This window comes from Vipera berus, assembly GCF_964194415.1.
Source record: "Vipera berus genome assembly, chromosome: 1".
NCBI lineage: Eukaryota > Metazoa > Chordata > Lepidosauria > Squamata > Viperidae > Vipera > Vipera berus.
In genome coordinates, this window is record NC_138202.1 from 190,332,983 (window position 1) to 190,352,515 (window position 19,533).

Genomic DNA, 19,533 nt, shown 5'->3' on the forward strand with positions numbered 1-19,533 from the left:
GTCTGTCAGATGTAGCAATGTCTTCATGCTACTAAATATAATAGTAAATCACATACATTTTATACCATTTTATGGATGAAAAATGACACTCATGACACAGATTCTCTTTTATAATTTTAGGTGAAAAATATTTACTTTACTAGCTTTATTCCATTCCTGAATTCAATGGGTATTACAACGTTCGGAGGACTTCCAGAGGTAAAGCTAAATTAATTTGAAAATCTGTTTGCTATTATGAATCCTTGATCTGATTTTGATAATTAGAAACTTGTCCCTTGATAGACTTTTCTAATAGTGAGATGCTACTTAGCAGTTTATTAATCTTTTTTATGATTATGGATGTATTTGAATGTCACATGGCACAAAATCAGTGGTTCTTAAATTGTTTGATCCAATTACGCTTTTCCTGATACTGTCATTACCTGGTAAAAAAACATTGTCTGATTTTAGACTAAGCTCCAAAACCGGATCCTGAACTCAAAAACAAATAATGCTAAATTGCTCCATTACCCCCAGAATATGCCCAAATTATCCCCTTAGGATAATTGCCCACAGTTTAAGAACCACTGCATTAAATGGTAACTTACATAAAATTTTTCTTAAAATAAATGGAATAAATAAATGGAGTATAAACAATGTTTTCCAAAATAAATTACACATAAATGTATTATAGATGAACAGTATATTTTCAGTATGAATCTATTTTTCTTTCAACTTAAGGTTGAAGATATGTCAAGCAAATATGAAGAAATGTATTTGAAAAACAAGGATATTGATGCTAGATTATTTCTGGAGAAAGATGAGACTTTGCAACCTGAAAATCCAGAATGGTAGTCTATTTCTTTTTTGCATAGTCTGTATTCCAGTAATATCTATTCATTCATTAAGTTAATTGAGAATTAGCTTCATCTGCCTCACAGGCAGTGATACCTCATTTAAAAATGGAGGACTAGAATGAATATCCAGATCTATGATCTTATTGACAATAGAAGAGAGTAATTTGGTTAAAGATAGTATGGTCTCTTTTATTAATTGCTATCCAGCTTTGGCAATGCTGTTGCTGCTTTTGTAGAGGTGTGGGCTAAAATGGGTGCTTGATCATTCCAAGTTACAATTATAATATAAATATGATTTTGAATTGCAAGAGTCAGTCAAGCCTAAGTCTGGGAGGTTTGCTAAAGGAAATGAGAATGAATAAATGTTAGATCAGGTGTGTCAAACTGCCAGCCCATGGGCCGGATGCATCATGCCAAAACCATTGCCGGCAATGGAAAGAAAGTCACAATACATCGTGACATGTCACGTGACGTTGCGAGTTTGACACCCCTGTGCTAGATGTATATCTAATACATATTGGGGGAAAATTGAAAAGAATGAAGCAAGAAACCACAGGGCACTTATAGGGACTACTATTTTCAGAACTCAACTAGGAATATGTAACAATCGCTCTTTGAATGTTGCCATTAACAAGAACTCTGTCATGAATGGTGTGGGGAGCAAATGTGACCAGAGATTTCAGCTTGGTTTAAGAAAAGAGGCTTTTATATATCTACATGACATGTATAGGTAGAGACATTTTTTTAATTTTAAGTTTACAGTTAGAGAGAACTCCTACAAAAAACCAAAGTGAAGATTCTCCTATTATACTTCCACAAACCCCTGTTCGGTAAGAATCATTTAAATTGTATTAATTTAATACTTTATTTAAATTATTTCTGAATTGTAACTTTCAAACATTTAAATAAATTGAATAAAATAAGTGTCAGTTTCTTAAATATTTAGGTCTTATTGAAATATTGCACACATTTACATTTGTAATTTCAAAGGAAAAATACAACAGTAAGGGTAGTCTTAGCCTATCTTAGGGGTTTAAATATTTTAATAATAGTAGTTTTCTCAGCATATAGTAGAGTGCTTGCAAACATTTTATATCTTAGATCATTAGCAAATCTATGCCTGAAATTGTCGTACAACTTCATTGCTACTACAAATAAGTTCTTCATAATATGAGTAGTTTGAAATGCTTCATAGGATGCTAATACTATCATTATAGGGAACACTATAATGTTATATTAAAAATTATATTCTGAGAAATGTATTTAAATTCTGTTGTATTTCAAAAAATACTAATAGTGTTTTTTATTCATTTTAGAGCTGCAATGAATACTATTCAGCAGTTAATGATAATATTAAACTCTGCAAGTGATACTACTTCAGACAACCTTCTCTTTTATTTTAATGTAAGTAGCAACTATTTAACTATTTTTGTGACTTCTTAATAGTTTGTATCAGATTTGTTTTGTTTTGTTCCTGACTGGAAATAATTGCTTCCAGTTTACATGATATGGTTAGCTTTAGTAAGCCAATTTGTTTAAGAAGTTGGCAGCGTATACTGCTGTTGGTCAAGTTTGTTGGCTTATCTTGTGCAAACTGCACCAATATGTTATAAATTTCTTTATACCATTGTGTGTTTTTATGAAGAGTATGTGCTTTTTCTGAAATTCTAAAGATGGTTGTTTAATTTCTGCAATTATTTTTTGTTAGGATAGTAACAAAATTTAATAATTCCCCATATTTCCTTTTGCTCAGGTATGATCTGGGCATGCCAAAATTTATTGTTTAACTAAATGGAGTTGAATATAACAGGATTTCTTTTGTCTTGTAATTGCTTTTATGGAGCATAAAATACACCGGAAATAGCTGAATTCCAGTAAGACAACTGTTAAAACAAGCCTATAGTTATAAGCAAATTCAGAATTATGGCTTAACATCATAGGAAAACTCAGCTATGTTTTATGTATTTCAGTGTTGTTAGGATCTTTTTAAAACTAAAAAGATAAAAATACATTTTAAAAATGTCAATATTTTAAAATATATTATTTTGTCAGGATTTACTTCTTTATTTCTGATAAGCCATAAACTTTGGGAAAAGGAAGATTTTTGCAGGATGGGTATTATTTCCACCAGGAATAAAAACACATTATAATAAAATGCTAATTAAGAAGAAATTTAATATTCTCTTTTTTAAATAATTGGGTGAAATTCAGTGGTATCTGTCCACTATGGTTGACAGGATTTCCTCGTAAACAGCCCACACCAGCAGGTTCTCTAAAACTTATGGATGCCCCAAAGGACCTTTTTTAGAACTCAGTAAGAAGAGGAAAGGACAAGTCAGTTTCTGTGAATTGATATTTGTGTACAGCTTGTGATTACTCCCCTACAACATGCATTTATTTATTTTACTTGTTCTGAATAAATTCTAATAAATTCTTGTAAGCCGCCCTGAGTCTTCAGAGAAGGGCGGGATATAAATGGAATTAAAATAAAAATAAAAAAATAAAATAATTAACATCCTAAGCAGCCTCAATCACCCTGCTCTGCCGTCCCAGTAACCATTGTCAAGGGGACAATGGTTGACTTTTATACATAAGACTAACCCAGGATTTTGAAAGTGGTGCTGGTATGACAACAGTTTGGTCCTAGTCTGGGCAACATCTCATACATGGGAAGGAGCTGACACAGAAAATGTCCTTTGCTTCACGGCCATTGCCTGTACTTCAAATTGGAGGATATTCAAAGACCTTTGTTGAACTTAAAGTAAATGTAGGTGTACTTCATTCAGGCTTATGGGCTAAACTTTGTTTTTCCCCCTTTTTTTCAATCATTGCACAAAATCCTAAAATCTCAGTTAATGCAAAGGCAAAATGTAAGCCATCCAGAAATTTATTCTGGGTCCTTAGTTATGGAGGAGTGTCATGCTGGGAATGATCAATAGATTAATAACAGATCCCACCACCCATTTTCATCCTACTCCCCCTTTCCCATCTTTTAGTTATAATTGATAATTTGTATTTTTATAGTGTTTTATTTTTTATTATGTACATTTTTTGTATTTTTTAACATTGTAAGAAAAGTGGTCCCTAACCTTTCTGGCTTTCTGGACCAGTGGGGAGGAGGGAGAGGGAATGGTTTCACACGAGTGGCAGGTGAGCATCCACGCGCCCGCTGCTTCCATGGCTCGGTTCCAAAGAGGCCATGGCCTGGTAATTGACGGTAGCCTGGGGATTGGGGCTCCTGTTGTAAGCTGACCAGAGTCAATTCGTGGTGAGATGAGCGTAAAACAAAATAAATATTTTGCCAACCAGGTATTATTAGCATTAGACATTTTTAAGGCCTTTGATTGTGTGGAATAAAAGGCCTACACTGAAAATATTAATAGAGAAATTAGAAAGGTGATAAATCAACTATACTCAGAGAATAAGGCAAGAATAGTCATAAATGATGGTGTTACAGAGACAATAACCTTAAGCCAGGGAATGAGACAGGGTTGCCCCTTATCCCCAGTTCTATTTGTATTATTGATGGAGGTTTTGGCAAATGCAGTTAGGAAAGATTCATTGATTGAAGGAATTGGTGTATATAAGAAAACGAAAATAAATTTATTTGCAGATGATACATTACTAACATTTCAAAATCCCATAGCTACTATAGAGAGGGTATATTCACATTTGAATGAATTTGGGAAATATAGTGGATTGCAAATAAATTGAAAAAAATCAGAAATGATGTTATATAACCATAGTAAAGAAGAAATGGATGTATTGAAAGAAAAATATAAATTAAAAATGGTAGATAGTATCAAATATTTAGGTATTGACATCCCAAAAAATATTAAAAAGTAAAGAAGATGAATTATGAGAAGTTAAAGAAAGATATAAAAGATAAAATGGATAAATATGGAAAAGTAAAATTATCATGGTTCGTAAGAATTACAGCATTAAAAATGAAAGTTTTACCAAAAAATATTGTTTTGTTTTGGATGATCCTAATTAACTAAAGGAAATACATAGATTGCTGGAGGTGTATTGTAACGGAGGCAAGAGAGCAAGAATAAGTAAAGCTTTATGGTATGAAGCATTAAAAAAGGGTGGGCTGGGTCTTCCAAATGTTAGAAATTATTGGGCAGTTAATCAATTAAGGGCGGTTAATTAAGGATAATAATTATAGCAGATAGAGATTCATTATGTAGCGATATAGAATTGAAGGAGTTAAGGGAAATAGGCGATCCTATAGAAACACATTGGTTTAAAAAAGATATTTTTAAAAATGTTAAGAGAATTCAAAATTTCTTTTTAAAAAACTTGCTAGAATTATGGAATAAATGGAGAAATTGGTTAATGCCAGAAATTTCTCCTTTAACACCAGTAGTAGATATGGAGAAATTCCCTAAGATTGAATTGAAAGATTGGATTAGTAAATTAAAAAAACAGATATATAAATGGGAAGACTGGAAGAACTAGATAAAGAATATAATACAATTAAAGAATGTTTTATCAGATACTAATTTAATTGGCTGAATTTAATACAATTTGAGAAATGCATAAAAATGGAAGAAAAATGTGGGATGAAAGACAGTTAACAAAATTTGAAATGATTATAAAAGAAAGTGAGGAAAATGAAGAATATATAGGTAAAGGAAGAATTGGGAAAATATACAGAATATTAACTGAACTAGAAGATCAGGCAAAAGGTTTAAAATTAATCTGGGAAAGAGATTTAGGAGAAATAAATGATAAAGATTGGAAAAATATTTGGAACAGAATATGTCAGTTAGAGTTAGGAAAATGGATATAAAGTGATATGGAGGTGGTACCTAACACCATGTAAATTAAATCAAATAGATGTTAAATATACAAATATTTGCTGGAGGTGCAAGAAAGAGATTGGAACATATAAACATATGTGGTGGGATTGTGATAGCACACAAAAGATATGGGACATGGTGTTTAGGGAAATTAGAGAACTTTTGAAGGTAAATTTAGATATGTGACCAAGGATTGCATTACTGTTACTGATGGAAAAACAAGATATAAATGAAGCAAAAAAGGAATTGATTGTAAATTGATAATGGCAGCTAGATTGGTGATGGTTAAATATTGGAGACGGAATTGGGTTATTCAACGAAATGAATGGTATAATGAAATATGGAATATGGCAATCAATGATAAATTAACAACAGAAATTAAGTTTTAAAAAGGGATGATTAAAGTAAATAATTATAATGAAATATGGGATGATTTTATAAAAACAGTCTTGATGAAAGGCAAAGGGAATAAACCTGCTCAAGAATATATGTTGTTTTGGAAGGGATAAGGGCATAATTGAAATATATTATATATTGTTATTTATTATCTGAGAAGAAATATAGGTAATAAAAGTGGTCTCCAGGGGTGTGGGTGCACTGTAGTATTTGTATTTTTATACTATTTTTATTTAGATTTATATGTGTTGTGTTTGTATTATTTGTATTTGAATCAAATAAAATTTAAAAAGAAAAAGGAAAAACAGATATTATTAATATGAGAGGCATACTTTTATATGGCAAGCCTCCATGTCATATTGTATCCTAACTAGGTGTATAATATTCATCCCTGTTACAAAATTCTGAAAGTTTGTTGTAACGTGTTTATAATAGCAGATCCTAAATAATAATGTTACTTACATATTTTGAACTATGTTCAAAGCAGGTTAATATAATATATAAATGAGAGGTTATCAGAGTGGGAATCATTGCTATACTTGCCTATAATGTTCATAGCAATGATACTTCTCTGATAAAAAGAACTCATGTTTGTAGAGTTGGTTTTTCTGTTGCAATAATACATCTGTGAGTTTAAGTTTTAAATTAATTCAAAGACTCTTTCTTATATGTTAGCCTCCTAAGTTGATTTTTTAAATATGTTTGTTCTCACTAAAAACAATCCTAACCTGTTGCTAAAAAAATGAAGCAGTGATTTAATAATGTACTACTGTATTTTTCCGGGTATAAGACGCTATTTTTTCCTGCAAACACCCTCTTCAAAAATCAAGTGTGTCTTATACGTGGAAAAATAATGGTAACCTCTGCAGCCCAGGACATGCCTGTATGGGTTGCCATGCCACTTGGTGCAGGTGTCAAGCCCCTGTGCATTTGCCCACTAATGGGAGGAAGGAGGGGGCAAGATGTTCGGCCGGCCGAGCCTCCGGATTTGCTGGTTCAGCGCAGAGAGTGTCTTATACAAGGGTGCATCTTATATGACGGAAAAATATGGTATTTCTAAAATTCACCTTTCAGTTGAAGATAGTTTTTCTAATATAAGATGATGATGATATCCATTCAGTCATGTCCGATTCTTGGTGATTCTGTGGGCCAGGTCTCTCCACATCTTCCCATCTTGCACTACGACTGAGTTTTTCTGTGCTCTGTGTCAGTTTTGATGGTGGTATCTAAAGATTTCCTTCAAAATATTACAGAACTGCACAGTTAATCCTCATGAAGCAATAGTGAAAAGAATAGAAAATATGGGTATTATCTTCAAGAACAAATTTGCTGAAGCAGTTGGACAAGGCTGTGCTGAAATTGGATCTCAGGTAGGGTTCTTCAATAATTCATAACAAAATCTATTTTTTATTAAATGGTAGGTAAATTCTGAACTAGGGAATGCATTGAATTAGGGAAAGCAATGAATTTAAAGTATTCCACAAATCATGTAGGTGTCATAATTCTTATTAATTCACATCCTTTACATATCTTTGGAAACAAAAATAAGATGCTTCAATTATCTTTAAAAGCAAGCTGATTTTTACTACTTAGTTTTTTTATGTCAGTTCTACTTTATTATGAAAACATACTGTGTAATCTAGAACTCAAATGAGAATATAACTATCCTATATGTTGGTACAATATAGAAATGAAATACCTATAAATATATTGGAATGAATGGCATTTGAGGTGCTACAGTAATTAGAATTGGAGCACCGTTGAAGATGTCCTGCTGAATGCCTTACTTGCCCTCAGCCTGTTATGGTGCTCTCTGATCTTGCTTGCTTTCTTGCAGATGTTTCATTACCCTAACTAGGTAACCTCATCAGTGCTAGTAAGGAGTGCTGTTTGCTGATGGTTTATATTCTGGTGTCTTGCCTGTCTGGGTGGGTGGGGGAGGTCTTAGGGATTCTTTAGTTGGGCTGTTTACTAATGGCTCTGTGGCAGTTTCTTGATTGGGTATTGCTTACTTGATTGTTGGACTGAAGGTGACCTTGGAGTTAATATATGCTGATCTGAGTGCTGATTACTGGTGGAGAGGTGCTAGAGTCTTTCTCTCTTTTGGGCTGGTTGATTGTCTCTTTTGCATAGTCTATAGATGTTGGTAATGTCTATGTATTTATTGATGGCTGATTTGTCATCTAGAAATTCCCTGGCATTTTTGGATTTGGCCTGGTCTAGATGGTCACATTTTCCCAATTGAAATTATGGTTAAATCTGTCTATACGTTGTGAAAGTAAAGAATTTATTATTTATTTATTTATTTATTATTAGTTTTTATAAACCGCCCTTCTCCCGAGGGACTCGGGGCGGTGTACAGAGGAAGGAAGGTATACAGATGAACAATAAAATAATAAAAAACAATAGTGAGAACAAACTGGGTCCCCAATTAATGCTATCATGCCAGGCCGGACTGCTGGAACAAGAAAGTTTTTAAGTCGCGTCGGAAGGTACGGAGGTCGGGGGCCATCCGGATTTCGGTTGGTAAGCTGTTCCAGAGGGCTGGCGCACCCACTGAGAATGCCCTCCCCCTGGGGGCCACCAGCCGACATTCCTTGAGCGGTGGCACCCTGAGGAGGCCCTCTCTGTGGGAGCGCACAGGACGGTGGGGTGCTGACATTGGCAGAAGGTGCTCCCGTAGGTAGTCCGGACCCATGCCATGTAGGGCTTTGTATGTCATTGTTAGCACCTTGAACTTCACACGGAAGGCAACCGGAAGCCAGTGCAGCGCACAGAGGAGAGGTGTGATATGGGAGTATCGGGAGGCTCCCAAGAGTGTCCGTGCCGCTGCACTTTGCACCAGTTGAAGCTTCCGAGTGGATCTCAAGGGCAGCCCCATGTAGAGAGCGTTACAATAGTCTAGGCGAGAGGTCACAAGGGCATGGGTGACTGTACGTAAGGAATCCAGGTCCAGATAAGGCCGTAGTTGGCGAACTAGTCGAACCCGGGAGAAGGCCCCCTTGGTCACAGCTCCTATGTGGTCTTCTAGGGAGAGCTGCGAGTCTAGGAGGACACCCAGGTTGCGGGCCCTATCAACAGGGGGTAGTAACTTGTCCCCGATGTTAAGCAATGGGACGTTCTGAATATCCTGGCTTGCCGGAACGTACAGCCATTCAGTCTTGTCCGGGTTCAGTTGAAGCCTGTTCCTCCCCATCCATTCCCGGACCGCTTTCAGGCAGCGGGACATCACGTCTAGGGCATCACTGATATTGTTTGGAGTTGAGATAAAAAGCTGGGTGTCATCAGCATACTGATGGTACCCTACTCCAAAACTGCGAATGATCTCACCCAGCGGTTTCATGTAGATGTTGAACAGGAGAGGTATTTGACTGCCAGTTGGTGTTTATGGATGGATTCTGCCAGTTTTCTGCCTGTTTATCCCACATAGTGGTTGTTGCAGTTCTTACATTGTAACCCTAACCCTAACCCTAACCCCGAAGGCCCTGCTCACTATTACTCGTGCCCTTGTAACCTCTCATTTAGATTACTGCAATGTGCTCTATGTCAGAGGTGCCCAACCTTTCTTGATTGGCGGACCGGAGGGAAAGGGGGGGGAAAGCATTTTAAGAGTGCGTGTGCACACACGCACATACGGGCCACATGCAACACAAACAGGACGGGGTTAGTGCCCCCGTGATACTCACTAGTCCTGCCCTGTTCTTGCGCAGTGCACTGTTACCACACCCTGCGGTGCGGCAGCACCTGTTTTTGCACCCTGTGGTGCGGCAGCATCCCATTTTTGCATTCTGAGGTGTGGCAGCACCCCATTTTTGCGCTTCAAGGCATGGCAGCATCACTTTTCACACCCCGAGGTGCGGCAGTGTCCTGTTTTGACACCCCGCGGTGTGGTGGCCTCCCATTTTCGTGCCCCGTGGTGGCTCATTTTCATGCCCCATGGCATGGCGGTGTCCCATTTTTTAACCCTGAGGTGCAGCGGCATCCTGTTTTTGCACCCTGTTGCACGGCATCCCATTTTCATGCCCCACAGTGCAGTGTCCTGTTTTTGCACCCCATGGCCACGGTGCTAGCCCGAGTGGTGCTTGTGTGCGCTCACACGGTGCTAGCCCGAGTGGTGCTTGTGTGCGCTCACACGTGCTCACTGGCCAGCCTATCCTGCAGCCCGGTGGCCAGGAGGCCACGGCCCACTGCTAGGCCACAGCCCACAGGTTGGGGACCCCTGCTCTATGTGGAGTTGCCACCAAGGAGCACTCAAACTATAGTTGTTGCAGAATGCAGCCGAGCAAATAGTAAATGGTGCCAGACATTTGGCATAAATAACAATATTACTATGTGAGCTGCATTGGTTGCCTGTATGTTTCCAGGTGCAATTCAAGGTGCTGGTTGTCCCATATGATTTGGGATTCAGTTACCTGAGTGACCACCTTTTTCTAAGAGTCTCTGTCTAATTCTCAAGTTAATTAACATAGGTTTTGTAAAATATCACCAAGATTAATATTTTAAATACATAGCTCTCTTCAATAGCTTTGGGTACGTTCCCATGAAGGGATATCATGCAAATATGTGGCATGTATTTTTTATTTTTTGGAGCAGTATAAAAGAGATAAAGGGATAAAAGCAAATTTAGCACTTTACTCAAAGAAAAATTTAAAGTTCCTTGTAATATATTTCCAATAGTATGTTATATACTGAAGTATTTCTTAGGTCATAAGATAAAATGTGTTATAAAAGTCATGGTATTGTGTATGATTTTTTTGTATAGGCATATTTTATTTTTTAAATTTTTGGATGCCAGCCATAATACACTTTTTAAGTAGTACTGTATAATTAAATTGTTCCACAAAAATTGACAAAAGAGATTAAATAATAATTTGTATTCATAGCATTATGTTTCACTTTGCAAATTAATATTTTATTTGCTATTTCAGAGGTACAAAATTGGAGTAAGGTTATACTACAGAGTGATGGAATCCTTATTAAAGTCGGTATGTTTTCAGTATATTATTTTTTATAATACTCTAGATGTTAGCTTTGTAAAATGCTATACTAAATTTTAGTTATATATGTGTTACAGGAAGAAAAACGTCTGTCAGTTCATAATTTTAGGTATGTTTACATTGTTCAGATATCTCCACTTTGTAAAACTGTTTTGGAATGCTTTTATGATAAAAAGTTATTACTGAGGTATGCTGTTGTTGTTTTTTTACAGCAAACTTTTGAACAATGACATCTTCCACATCTCTCTGCTGACTTGTGCTCTTGAGCTAGTCATGGCTACATATGGCAGTAAGTTCGAATTAACTAGAAGCATTATCAAGCAGTCATTCTTGGGACAAACTTTTCCCAAAGCATTTTCTGTGGTAGAGGATCTGCCATCTTTAAAATGTTATTTTAAATCTAAAGTCTTGTACTAACTCACCTTAGTATAACAATTTTATAGATGACTTTGTTGCTCCAAATTAATTAGTTGTGTTCTCCTAAGCTTCAAGAAATGCTTCACAGAGCATGAAGGTAGAGACAGACTTGTCTTTTCCATGGATCATCAACATCCTGGATTTGAAAGCCTTTGAATTATACATGATTATTGAAAGCTTCATTAAAGCAGAACCAAGCTTGACCAGAGAGATGATAAAACACCTGGAAGGCTGTGAACACAAAATTATGGAATCCCTTGCATGGCAATCAGTAAGTTGTTTTCTAAACATATAATAACATGGAATTGGTAGGTCTGTGTTCCATAAAATTATTGTATACTTTATTGGGTGAACTTTGAATTTAGTCTAAGTGAGGTAGGAGTTGAACTGATACCTATTTCCCCAGTAGAACACACAGTACTTTTTAAATTGTGAAGACTAGTTTGAAGACCTACATTCCAAGGCATTTTCTGTTCATTTATAATAGTTTTGCTTCTGTACAGTGTTTGGAAACAGATTGGTTGTTGGGTTTGCAACTGCTCCTTAGAGTGAATTGGAAGGTTATTAAAAAAGGAGCAATGTGAACAGGATAGAAGTATTTATCTTTTTTTGTCAGTTCAGTATTGATCATCTTTAATGCATCCTACATATTCCCTTGCATACTCCCTCCGTCCCGTCTTTGTTATAGGACAGTTACACAAAATTTGAATTTAAAAAGAATGTAAAGGGGAAAATAAAAATATCTTCATTAGATTTCAAAGACCATGACTAAAAAAACCAAATGTAAGTTTATTCTTTAAAGCCAACATGGGTTTGTCAAAAACAGATCATGCCAGACAAATCTTATTGCATTCTTTGACCAAGGAACAAAATTAGTGGATCAGAGGAATGCTGTGGATATAATTTACTTGGACTTCAGTAAGGCATTTGATAAAGCAGATCACGAACTACTACTTGATAAAATAGAAAAATGTCGGTTAGACTGTATCACCACTAGATGGATTTGTAGCTGGCTGACCGGCCATACTCGGCATGTGGTCCTCAATGGAACCGCATCTACATGGAGGGAAGTATGTACTGGGGAGCCCCAGGGCTCTGTTCTGGGCTCAGTGCTCTTCAATATCTTCATCAATGATTTGGATGAGGGGATAGATAGGGAACTCACCAAATCTGCAGATGTCACCAAACTGGCAGGAATAGCCAACACTCCAGAAGACAGGCTTAAGATACAGGAGGATCTGGACAGACTTGAACACTGGGCGCTATCTAACAAAATGAAATTCAATGGTGAAAAAAGAAAGGTTCTACATTTAGGCAAGAAAAACCAAATGTACAGGTATAGTAGAGGGGGTACCTTGCTCAATAGTAGTAACTGTGAGAGGGATCTCAGAGTCCTAGTGGACAATCACTTAAATACGAGCCAGCAGTGTGCTGCAGCTGCCAAAAAAGCCAACACAGTGCTAGGCTGTATTAACAGAGGGATAAGATCAAGATCATGTGAAGTATTAATACCACTTTACAATGCCTTGGTAAGGCCACGCTTGGAATGCTGCATCCAGTTTTGGTCACCATGATGTAAAAAAGATGTTGAGACTCTGGAAAGAGTACAGAGAAGAGCAACAAAGATGATTAGAGGTCTGGAGGCTAAACATATAAGGAACGGCTGCTGGAATTGGGTTGTTGTTATTGTTGTTAGTTGCGAAGTCGTGTCTGACCCATCGCGACCCTATGGACAATGTTCCTCCAGGCCTTCCTGTCCTCTACCATCTTCTGGAGTCCATTTAAGCTCACGCCTACTGCTTCAGTGACTCCATCCAGCCACCTCATTCTCTGTCGTCCCCTTTTTCTCTTGCCCTCAATCTTTCCCAGCATTAGGCTCTTCTCCAGTGAGTCCTTCCTTCTCATTAGGTGGCCAAAGTATTTGAGTTTTAGCTTCAGGATCTGGCCTTCTAAAGAGCAGTCAGGGTTGATCTCCTCTAGGACTGACCGGTTTGATCGCCTTGCAGTCCAAGGGACTCGCAGGAGTCTTCTCCAGCACCATAGTTCAAAGGCTTCAATTCTTTGGCGCTCAGCCTTTCTTATGGTCCAGCTTTCACTGCCATACATTGCAACTGGGAAGACCATAACCTTGACTATACGCACTTTTGTTGGCAGGGTAATGTCTCTGCTTTTTAGTGTGCTGTCTAGATTTGCCATGGCTTTCCTCCCCAGGAGCAAGCGTCTTTTAATTTCTTGGCTGCAGTCCCCATCTGCAGTGATCTTGGAGCCCATGAAAATAAAATCTGTCACTACCTCCATTTCTTCCCCATCTATTTGCCAGGAATTGAGAGGGCCAGATGCCATGATCTTGGTTTTCTTAATGTTTAGTTTCAACCCAAGTTTTGCACTCTCCTTCTTCACTCGCAACAAGAGGCTCTTTAGTTCCTCTTCACTTTCTGCTATTAGAGTGGTATCATCTGCATATCTTAGGTTGTTGATGTTTCTTCTGGCAATCATAATTCCAACTTTTGATTCATCTAGCCCTGCCTTTCTCATGATGTGCTCTGCATATAAGTTAAATAGGCAAGGCGACAGTATACAGCCTTGCTGGACTCCTTTCCCAATTTTGAACCAATCAGTGGTTCCTTGGGTATGTCTAATAGTTTAATGACGAGAAGGATGAGGGATGACGTGATAGCAGTGTTCCAATATCTCAGGGGCTGCCACAAAGAGGAGGGAGGCAAGCTATTCTCCAAAGCGCCCGAAGGCAGGACAAGAAGCAACGGATGGAAACTAATCAAGGAGAGAAGCAACCTAAAACTAAGGAGAAACTTCCTGACAGTTAGAACAATTAACCAGTGGAACAACCTGCCTCCAGAAGCTGTGAATGCTCCAACACTGGAGTTTTTTAAGAAGAGACTGGAGAGCCATTTGTCTGAAATGGTATAGGGTTTCCTGCCTGAGCAGGGGGTTGGACTAGATGACCTCCAAGGTCCCTTCCAACTTTACCATTATGATTATAACAAAAGTTGTAACTGAAAAATAGTCATAAGTCACTTTTTTCAGTGCCATTGTAACTTTGAATGGTCACTAAATAAACTGTTGCAAGTTGAGGACTACTTGTAAACTAAAGGAAGAAATAAATCAATAAATCTTTATTTTTGTTGTAGACCAGCATCATTAAATGAAGGACAAAACATGAGTTTTCTATTTTGTAGATAAGCATTAAAGCAATCAAAAGATAACTATTTTACCTGGAAGGTGACCAAAACAATTAAGAGGGTAATTCAGCACTTTGCATTAGCATTGGAAGTCCTAAATCCTAGGAAGTAAATAAGATGTTTAAAAATCTTACTATTTCTGTAGTGGTCTACTGCAGGGGTCCCCAACCCTTGGGCTGTGGCCCACTGCTGGGCCGCATCCCGTTCAGAGCCAGGCTGCGGAAGTGGCGGGTGAGCACGAGCGCATGGACACAGATCCAGTTGAGTGTGCAGCAGGAGAACAAGAGGCACATGTGACTCCATTTGTGCAAATGGACCTGCACATGCTCTCCTGCCACTTGCACAGAATCATCCCCTTTCCCCCCTCTCCCCTCCATTGGTCCACAAAATTGGAAAGGTTGGAGATTGCTGGTCTGCTATTTCAGAGATTTAATTATTTATGGTAATAACAGTATTACAATTTCACAGTTTACAGATTTTCTATGCCTGTGCTTAATTACTTCTGAAAGTGTTCATCCAAATGCATTCAGTTAGTCAGATAGTCATGGTTATCAAAGATTATTTTAACTAATCAAAGCTGCAGTAAAAAAAATGGATACTAAGTGCTTCCACAGAATATATCAAGATTTTCTGGGTTTAGCTGTACTCACAAGTGTTTTAATTATGCAACTAATCCTTAGCTACTATTATATTGATAAAACAATCCTACAGATGCTCCTATACAGGTAGTCCTCGAGTTACGAATGTAATGGAGCCTGCCCATTACATTCCTAACCTGAGAATTTGTAGGAGTGAATGGCGTAACTCAAATGCAATCACTCCCTGCTTTTGCCCTCGCATTCACTAATTGAATGCGCAAGTCTTTAAGTGCAATAACTTCCATCATGAGGTTGGAAGTTTTGATTGAAATTTCTTTTTAATCCCACAGACTTCTTTGTTTCCCTGCACATTTCTTCCGTTTGCAAGGCAGCTTTTAAGCTGCAAAGCCAAGAGCAGCTGTCAGGCAATGGAAGTTATTTCCCATTGGAGGGGAACCAGGATTAAACGGAGTGCAAAGAGGAGCTTTGCCTAGACGTTTGAGGTCAGCCTCCCACCCTCCTTGGGCTGCCTCCAGTTCCAGGTTAGGGTCCGAGGCTGTGAATGGGATTCCAGACTCATGCTTGCAATGAGTGGCAAGCTGCTTCTGCCAACCTGTGCTATGCAAAGCTGCAAAGGCATTGCCATGCCCTGCACCTCTGCAAAGTCTCCATTCAGTAGATCTTGCAGCAAAGCCACGGGGAGGGGAGGCAGAACCTAGCCGGCCAAGCCTCTTCCTTCCAATCTAGAAGCTAGACAGGAGCAGCCAGCTTGCTCTGGGTGGTTTCTTTCCACTCGCATCCAAAAAGGGGCAAGTGCTACGAAGTGAGGTGAACTGGGTGATGGTGCACCAAGGTGTCCAGCTCTGCAGCAGCGGAGAAACATAATGGGTTGTTTAGGAGCCCTTCTTGCAATTTGGAAAAGGAGTGAATGCTTGTAGCAAGCCAAGGCAGCAGAGTGGTGGTGCGCCAAGCTCTCCAGCTCTGTGGCCACAAAATTTGTGAAATCCAGGCAGGTTTGACACTCCACCAAGTGGCAAGCAGGGCTGCGCCTGCTTGTGAGAAACTGGATCTCGGTAGGGAAGGGGAGAGGCTGGGCCGGCACTTCTCTGCGTGGCTCAACAAGGGCTCCGGCACCCAAGGCTACGCAGGAGGGAAGTGTGGGCAGTTCAGGATTCTCAGATGTGGCACCAAAATAGCATGTTGCAGCGTCTCTGCGGTCATTTGTAAGTGCAAACAACCGCTGCGATGTTGCCAGATACATAATTTTGGGACCTGGTTGTAAGTATTTTTGGTGGGGGATGTTGTAACTTTGAACATTTGCTAAGTGAACTTTCGTAACTCAGGGACTACCTGTACCACCACCACCCAAGTCTCTCATCCTAACTTAAGCTTCTTTTCAATGTTGAAGGTATGCTTAATCATCCATTTCAGAAACTGATTTGTAACATTTAATCAAGAGCATTGTAAGGACCTGCCCAGCTTTTACTTTCCTTGGGAAAGTAAAACTCTTGACTCTATTGAGATTAATCAAAAGAACATTTAGTGAGATAAAGTGGATGCAGAAAAATCAGGCAGAATCTGAAAGTCCTGTGCGAAACACAAAGCAATTATTTTGTCTTCGAAAACCCAACCCCCCTGTCCAGTCCACCAGCAGCCAGATGTGATGCCACAGGGTTGTTTTGAGAACACTTAGGTACTAGGTAGATAACAGGTCACCTTCAGGGCACCACAGCCTTGGAACCAGGCTGGAACCTGCTGGGAAGGAGTATGCTTCATCTCCTACCTAAGATAATTCCCCTCCCTAATTCCCAAGCGGTTACAGCAAAAGCGAATGCATGTGCAGAATGCCAGCAACCTTCCTCCTCCCCTCCAACTGAATAGCAGGACGCCAGCACAGTGAATCTGGCAAGCATCCTCAACTTTCACAAGGACACAAGTGGCTTTCATGTTGCTCTCTCTTTTAGTGTTCTTTAAGGTATTTCAGTGGATCTTGGAAAGCTTAATTTTATTTACACTATATAAGTTTTAAGTATTAGATGCCTACATAATTTTTTAAATGCTCAAGATGCTGAGATACAGGCCTATCTTCTATACTGATCTTGTTTTTAAATGTATTCACATCAGATGATGAGACAGATTAAATAAGGAATCTTCATGTTACTAGACCCTATTAAAATTCTACCGATTAGCTTCTTTCAATAAAGGAATTTTGATTCCAATGATAGGCAGATAAATCTCTTACAAGGGTACAGTTATGCATCTGGAAAATGAGTTTTTGAATGCAAGTGGAGGTAGTCCTTGACTTACAACAGTTCATTTAGTGATGATTCAAAGTTAAACGGCACTATAAAAAGTGACTTATGACCATTGTTACACTCAGCGACCATTGTGGCATCCTCATGGCCATGTGATAAAATTCAGGTGCTTGGCAAGTGACTCACATTTATGATGGCTGCAGTGTCTCGGGGTCATGCTATTGCCTTGTCCGCCCTTCCCCATTGACAAGCAAAGTCAATGGGGAAACCAAATTCACTTAACAACCGTGTTACTAACTTAATGGCAGTGATTCACTTAACAACTGTGGCAAGAAAAGTAGTAAAATGAGGCAAAACTCACTTAACAAATGTCTTACTTAGCAACAGAAATTTTGGGCTTAATTGTGGTTGTAAGTTGAGGACTACCTATAATAGCCTTCAACAGTAAGACCCTGTTATAGAAAGACATGTTTCCCGTAGATGATGATGATGATTATGATGATAGAGTTGGAAGGTATCTTGGAGGTCTTCTTGTCCGACTTCCTGCTCAGGCAGGAAACTATACCATTTCAGACAAATGGCTGTCCAGTCTCTTCTTAAAAACTTTCAGTGTTGGAGCCATTCACAACTTCTGGAAGCAGGTTGTTCCGCTGGTTAATTGTTCTGTCAGGAAATTTCTCCTTAGTTCTAGGTTGTTTCTCTCCTGAGTTTCCATCCATTGCTTCTTGTTCTGCCCTCAGGTGCTTTGGAGAATAGCTTGCCTCCCTCTTCTTTGGCAACACCTGAGATATTGGACCAATCAAGCTAACCAAGTATTATTCTGAAAGTTCATAAACTTTTCCTCTTTGAACATCTATTGCAACTGTCTCTTTAATTTTCCTGAGGACCGCTCGTTCCTCTATCTGAGCTTCTTGATATTATCTTGTGCAGAACTAGATGATATCCTTGTCATCATGGAAGCCAGGAGTTCATTTTAGTTCTGCTTTAGTGGTGAAACTGCCTCAAGTGGTTCTGACAAAAATAATAGAATGCGGGAAATTAGTTTCTGATAAATGTGTGTGTGCTTGTATGTGTGTATGCATGAAATAATTTTATATATTTAAATAGACACAGATATACAGAAGGTTAAGAGAAGTTTGGAGAAAAAAAGCTAGTTTTTTAGAACAACAAATTAGAAACCCATGAATGAATGATACTCCTCAGAATTTGTAGTAATAACTATTAGCAGAGACAATTTAATAATAATTTGAGAAACTGTTTCTGAAACTTGGCAATTTTAAAATATATAGATTTCCAACTCCCAGAACTCCCCAACCCTTATGATGAACTAGAGAAGTTCTGTGTTTCTGGTGAATTGAATCATAGGGAAAAAAATCTTGGCATGCATAGGAAAAAATCATGTTTAGAATCCTAAAGTCCTTTGTCTCCAAAAAAATACAAAGAACAAGGAATAATTAAAATTGCTTACAGAAGCTATCTTAATGTTTATATAAATAAACACACATTGTGACTTCTGCAATATAGTTGTAGCATTGTCCAACCCAAAGCTTTCCTGTGGTAGATTGCTATAATTACCGTATCCACACAACTAGTAATATTTCAAAGTAAAGTCTGGCTCACTGCCATGTGCTATATTTATTTTCTAAGAAATATGCTGGGTTCCTGTGAGGCCCAGAGGGTTATGTGGAATTAAAATGGCGGGTTGCTGGAGGCCAGCTCTTTAAGGTTGAAGACTCTTGTTGCTCCTAACTAAGAATGGCTTTGCATGCACATACACGCAGAGACAAACTGAGTGTGTATTCCAAAAGAATTGTCTAGGCCTTGTAAATAAAATTGTTGCTTTAATTAATTAAAAAGAGTCATATGTTTCTACATGTTGGAAACATCTCTTTTGAATGATTTCCTCAGCCTTGGACATAGCTTTATGCGAAGGTGATTTCTTGCACGTTTTGCCTTTGAGTTGAGGATATTAATATATTCCTAATTTACTATGTTTTCATATTGATTGTAGCCAGAGGTGCCTTTCTCCAGTTGAGAATTATGTGC

The 19,533-nt window shown here is 38.3% G+C and overlaps 1 protein-coding gene across 3 annotated transcripts in view; it reads left to right on the plus strand.

Moving 5' to 3' along the window:
- RB1 (RB transcriptional corepressor 1) overlaps positions 1-19,533 on the plus strand; it is a 79,366-nt gene that overhangs the window by 23,107 nt on the left and 36,726 nt on the right. For all 3 annotated transcript variants that reach the window (XM_081313705.1, XM_081313706.1, XM_081313707.1), the window contains 9 exons: positions 121-198; positions 721-830; positions 1,592-1,666; positions 2,153-2,240; positions 7,294-7,410; positions 10,969-11,025; positions 11,115-11,146; positions 11,250-11,326; positions 11,523-11,725. In XM_081313705.1, the coding sequence (XP_081169831.1) occupies positions 121-198; positions 721-830; positions 1,592-1,666; positions 2,153-2,240; positions 7,294-7,410; positions 10,969-11,025; positions 11,115-11,146; positions 11,250-11,326; positions 11,523-11,725 (837 nt within the window). The remainder of the gene's footprint in view (positions 1-120; positions 199-720; positions 831-1,591; positions 1,667-2,152; positions 2,241-7,293; positions 7,411-10,968; positions 11,026-11,114; positions 11,147-11,249; positions 11,327-11,522; positions 11,726-19,533) is intronic.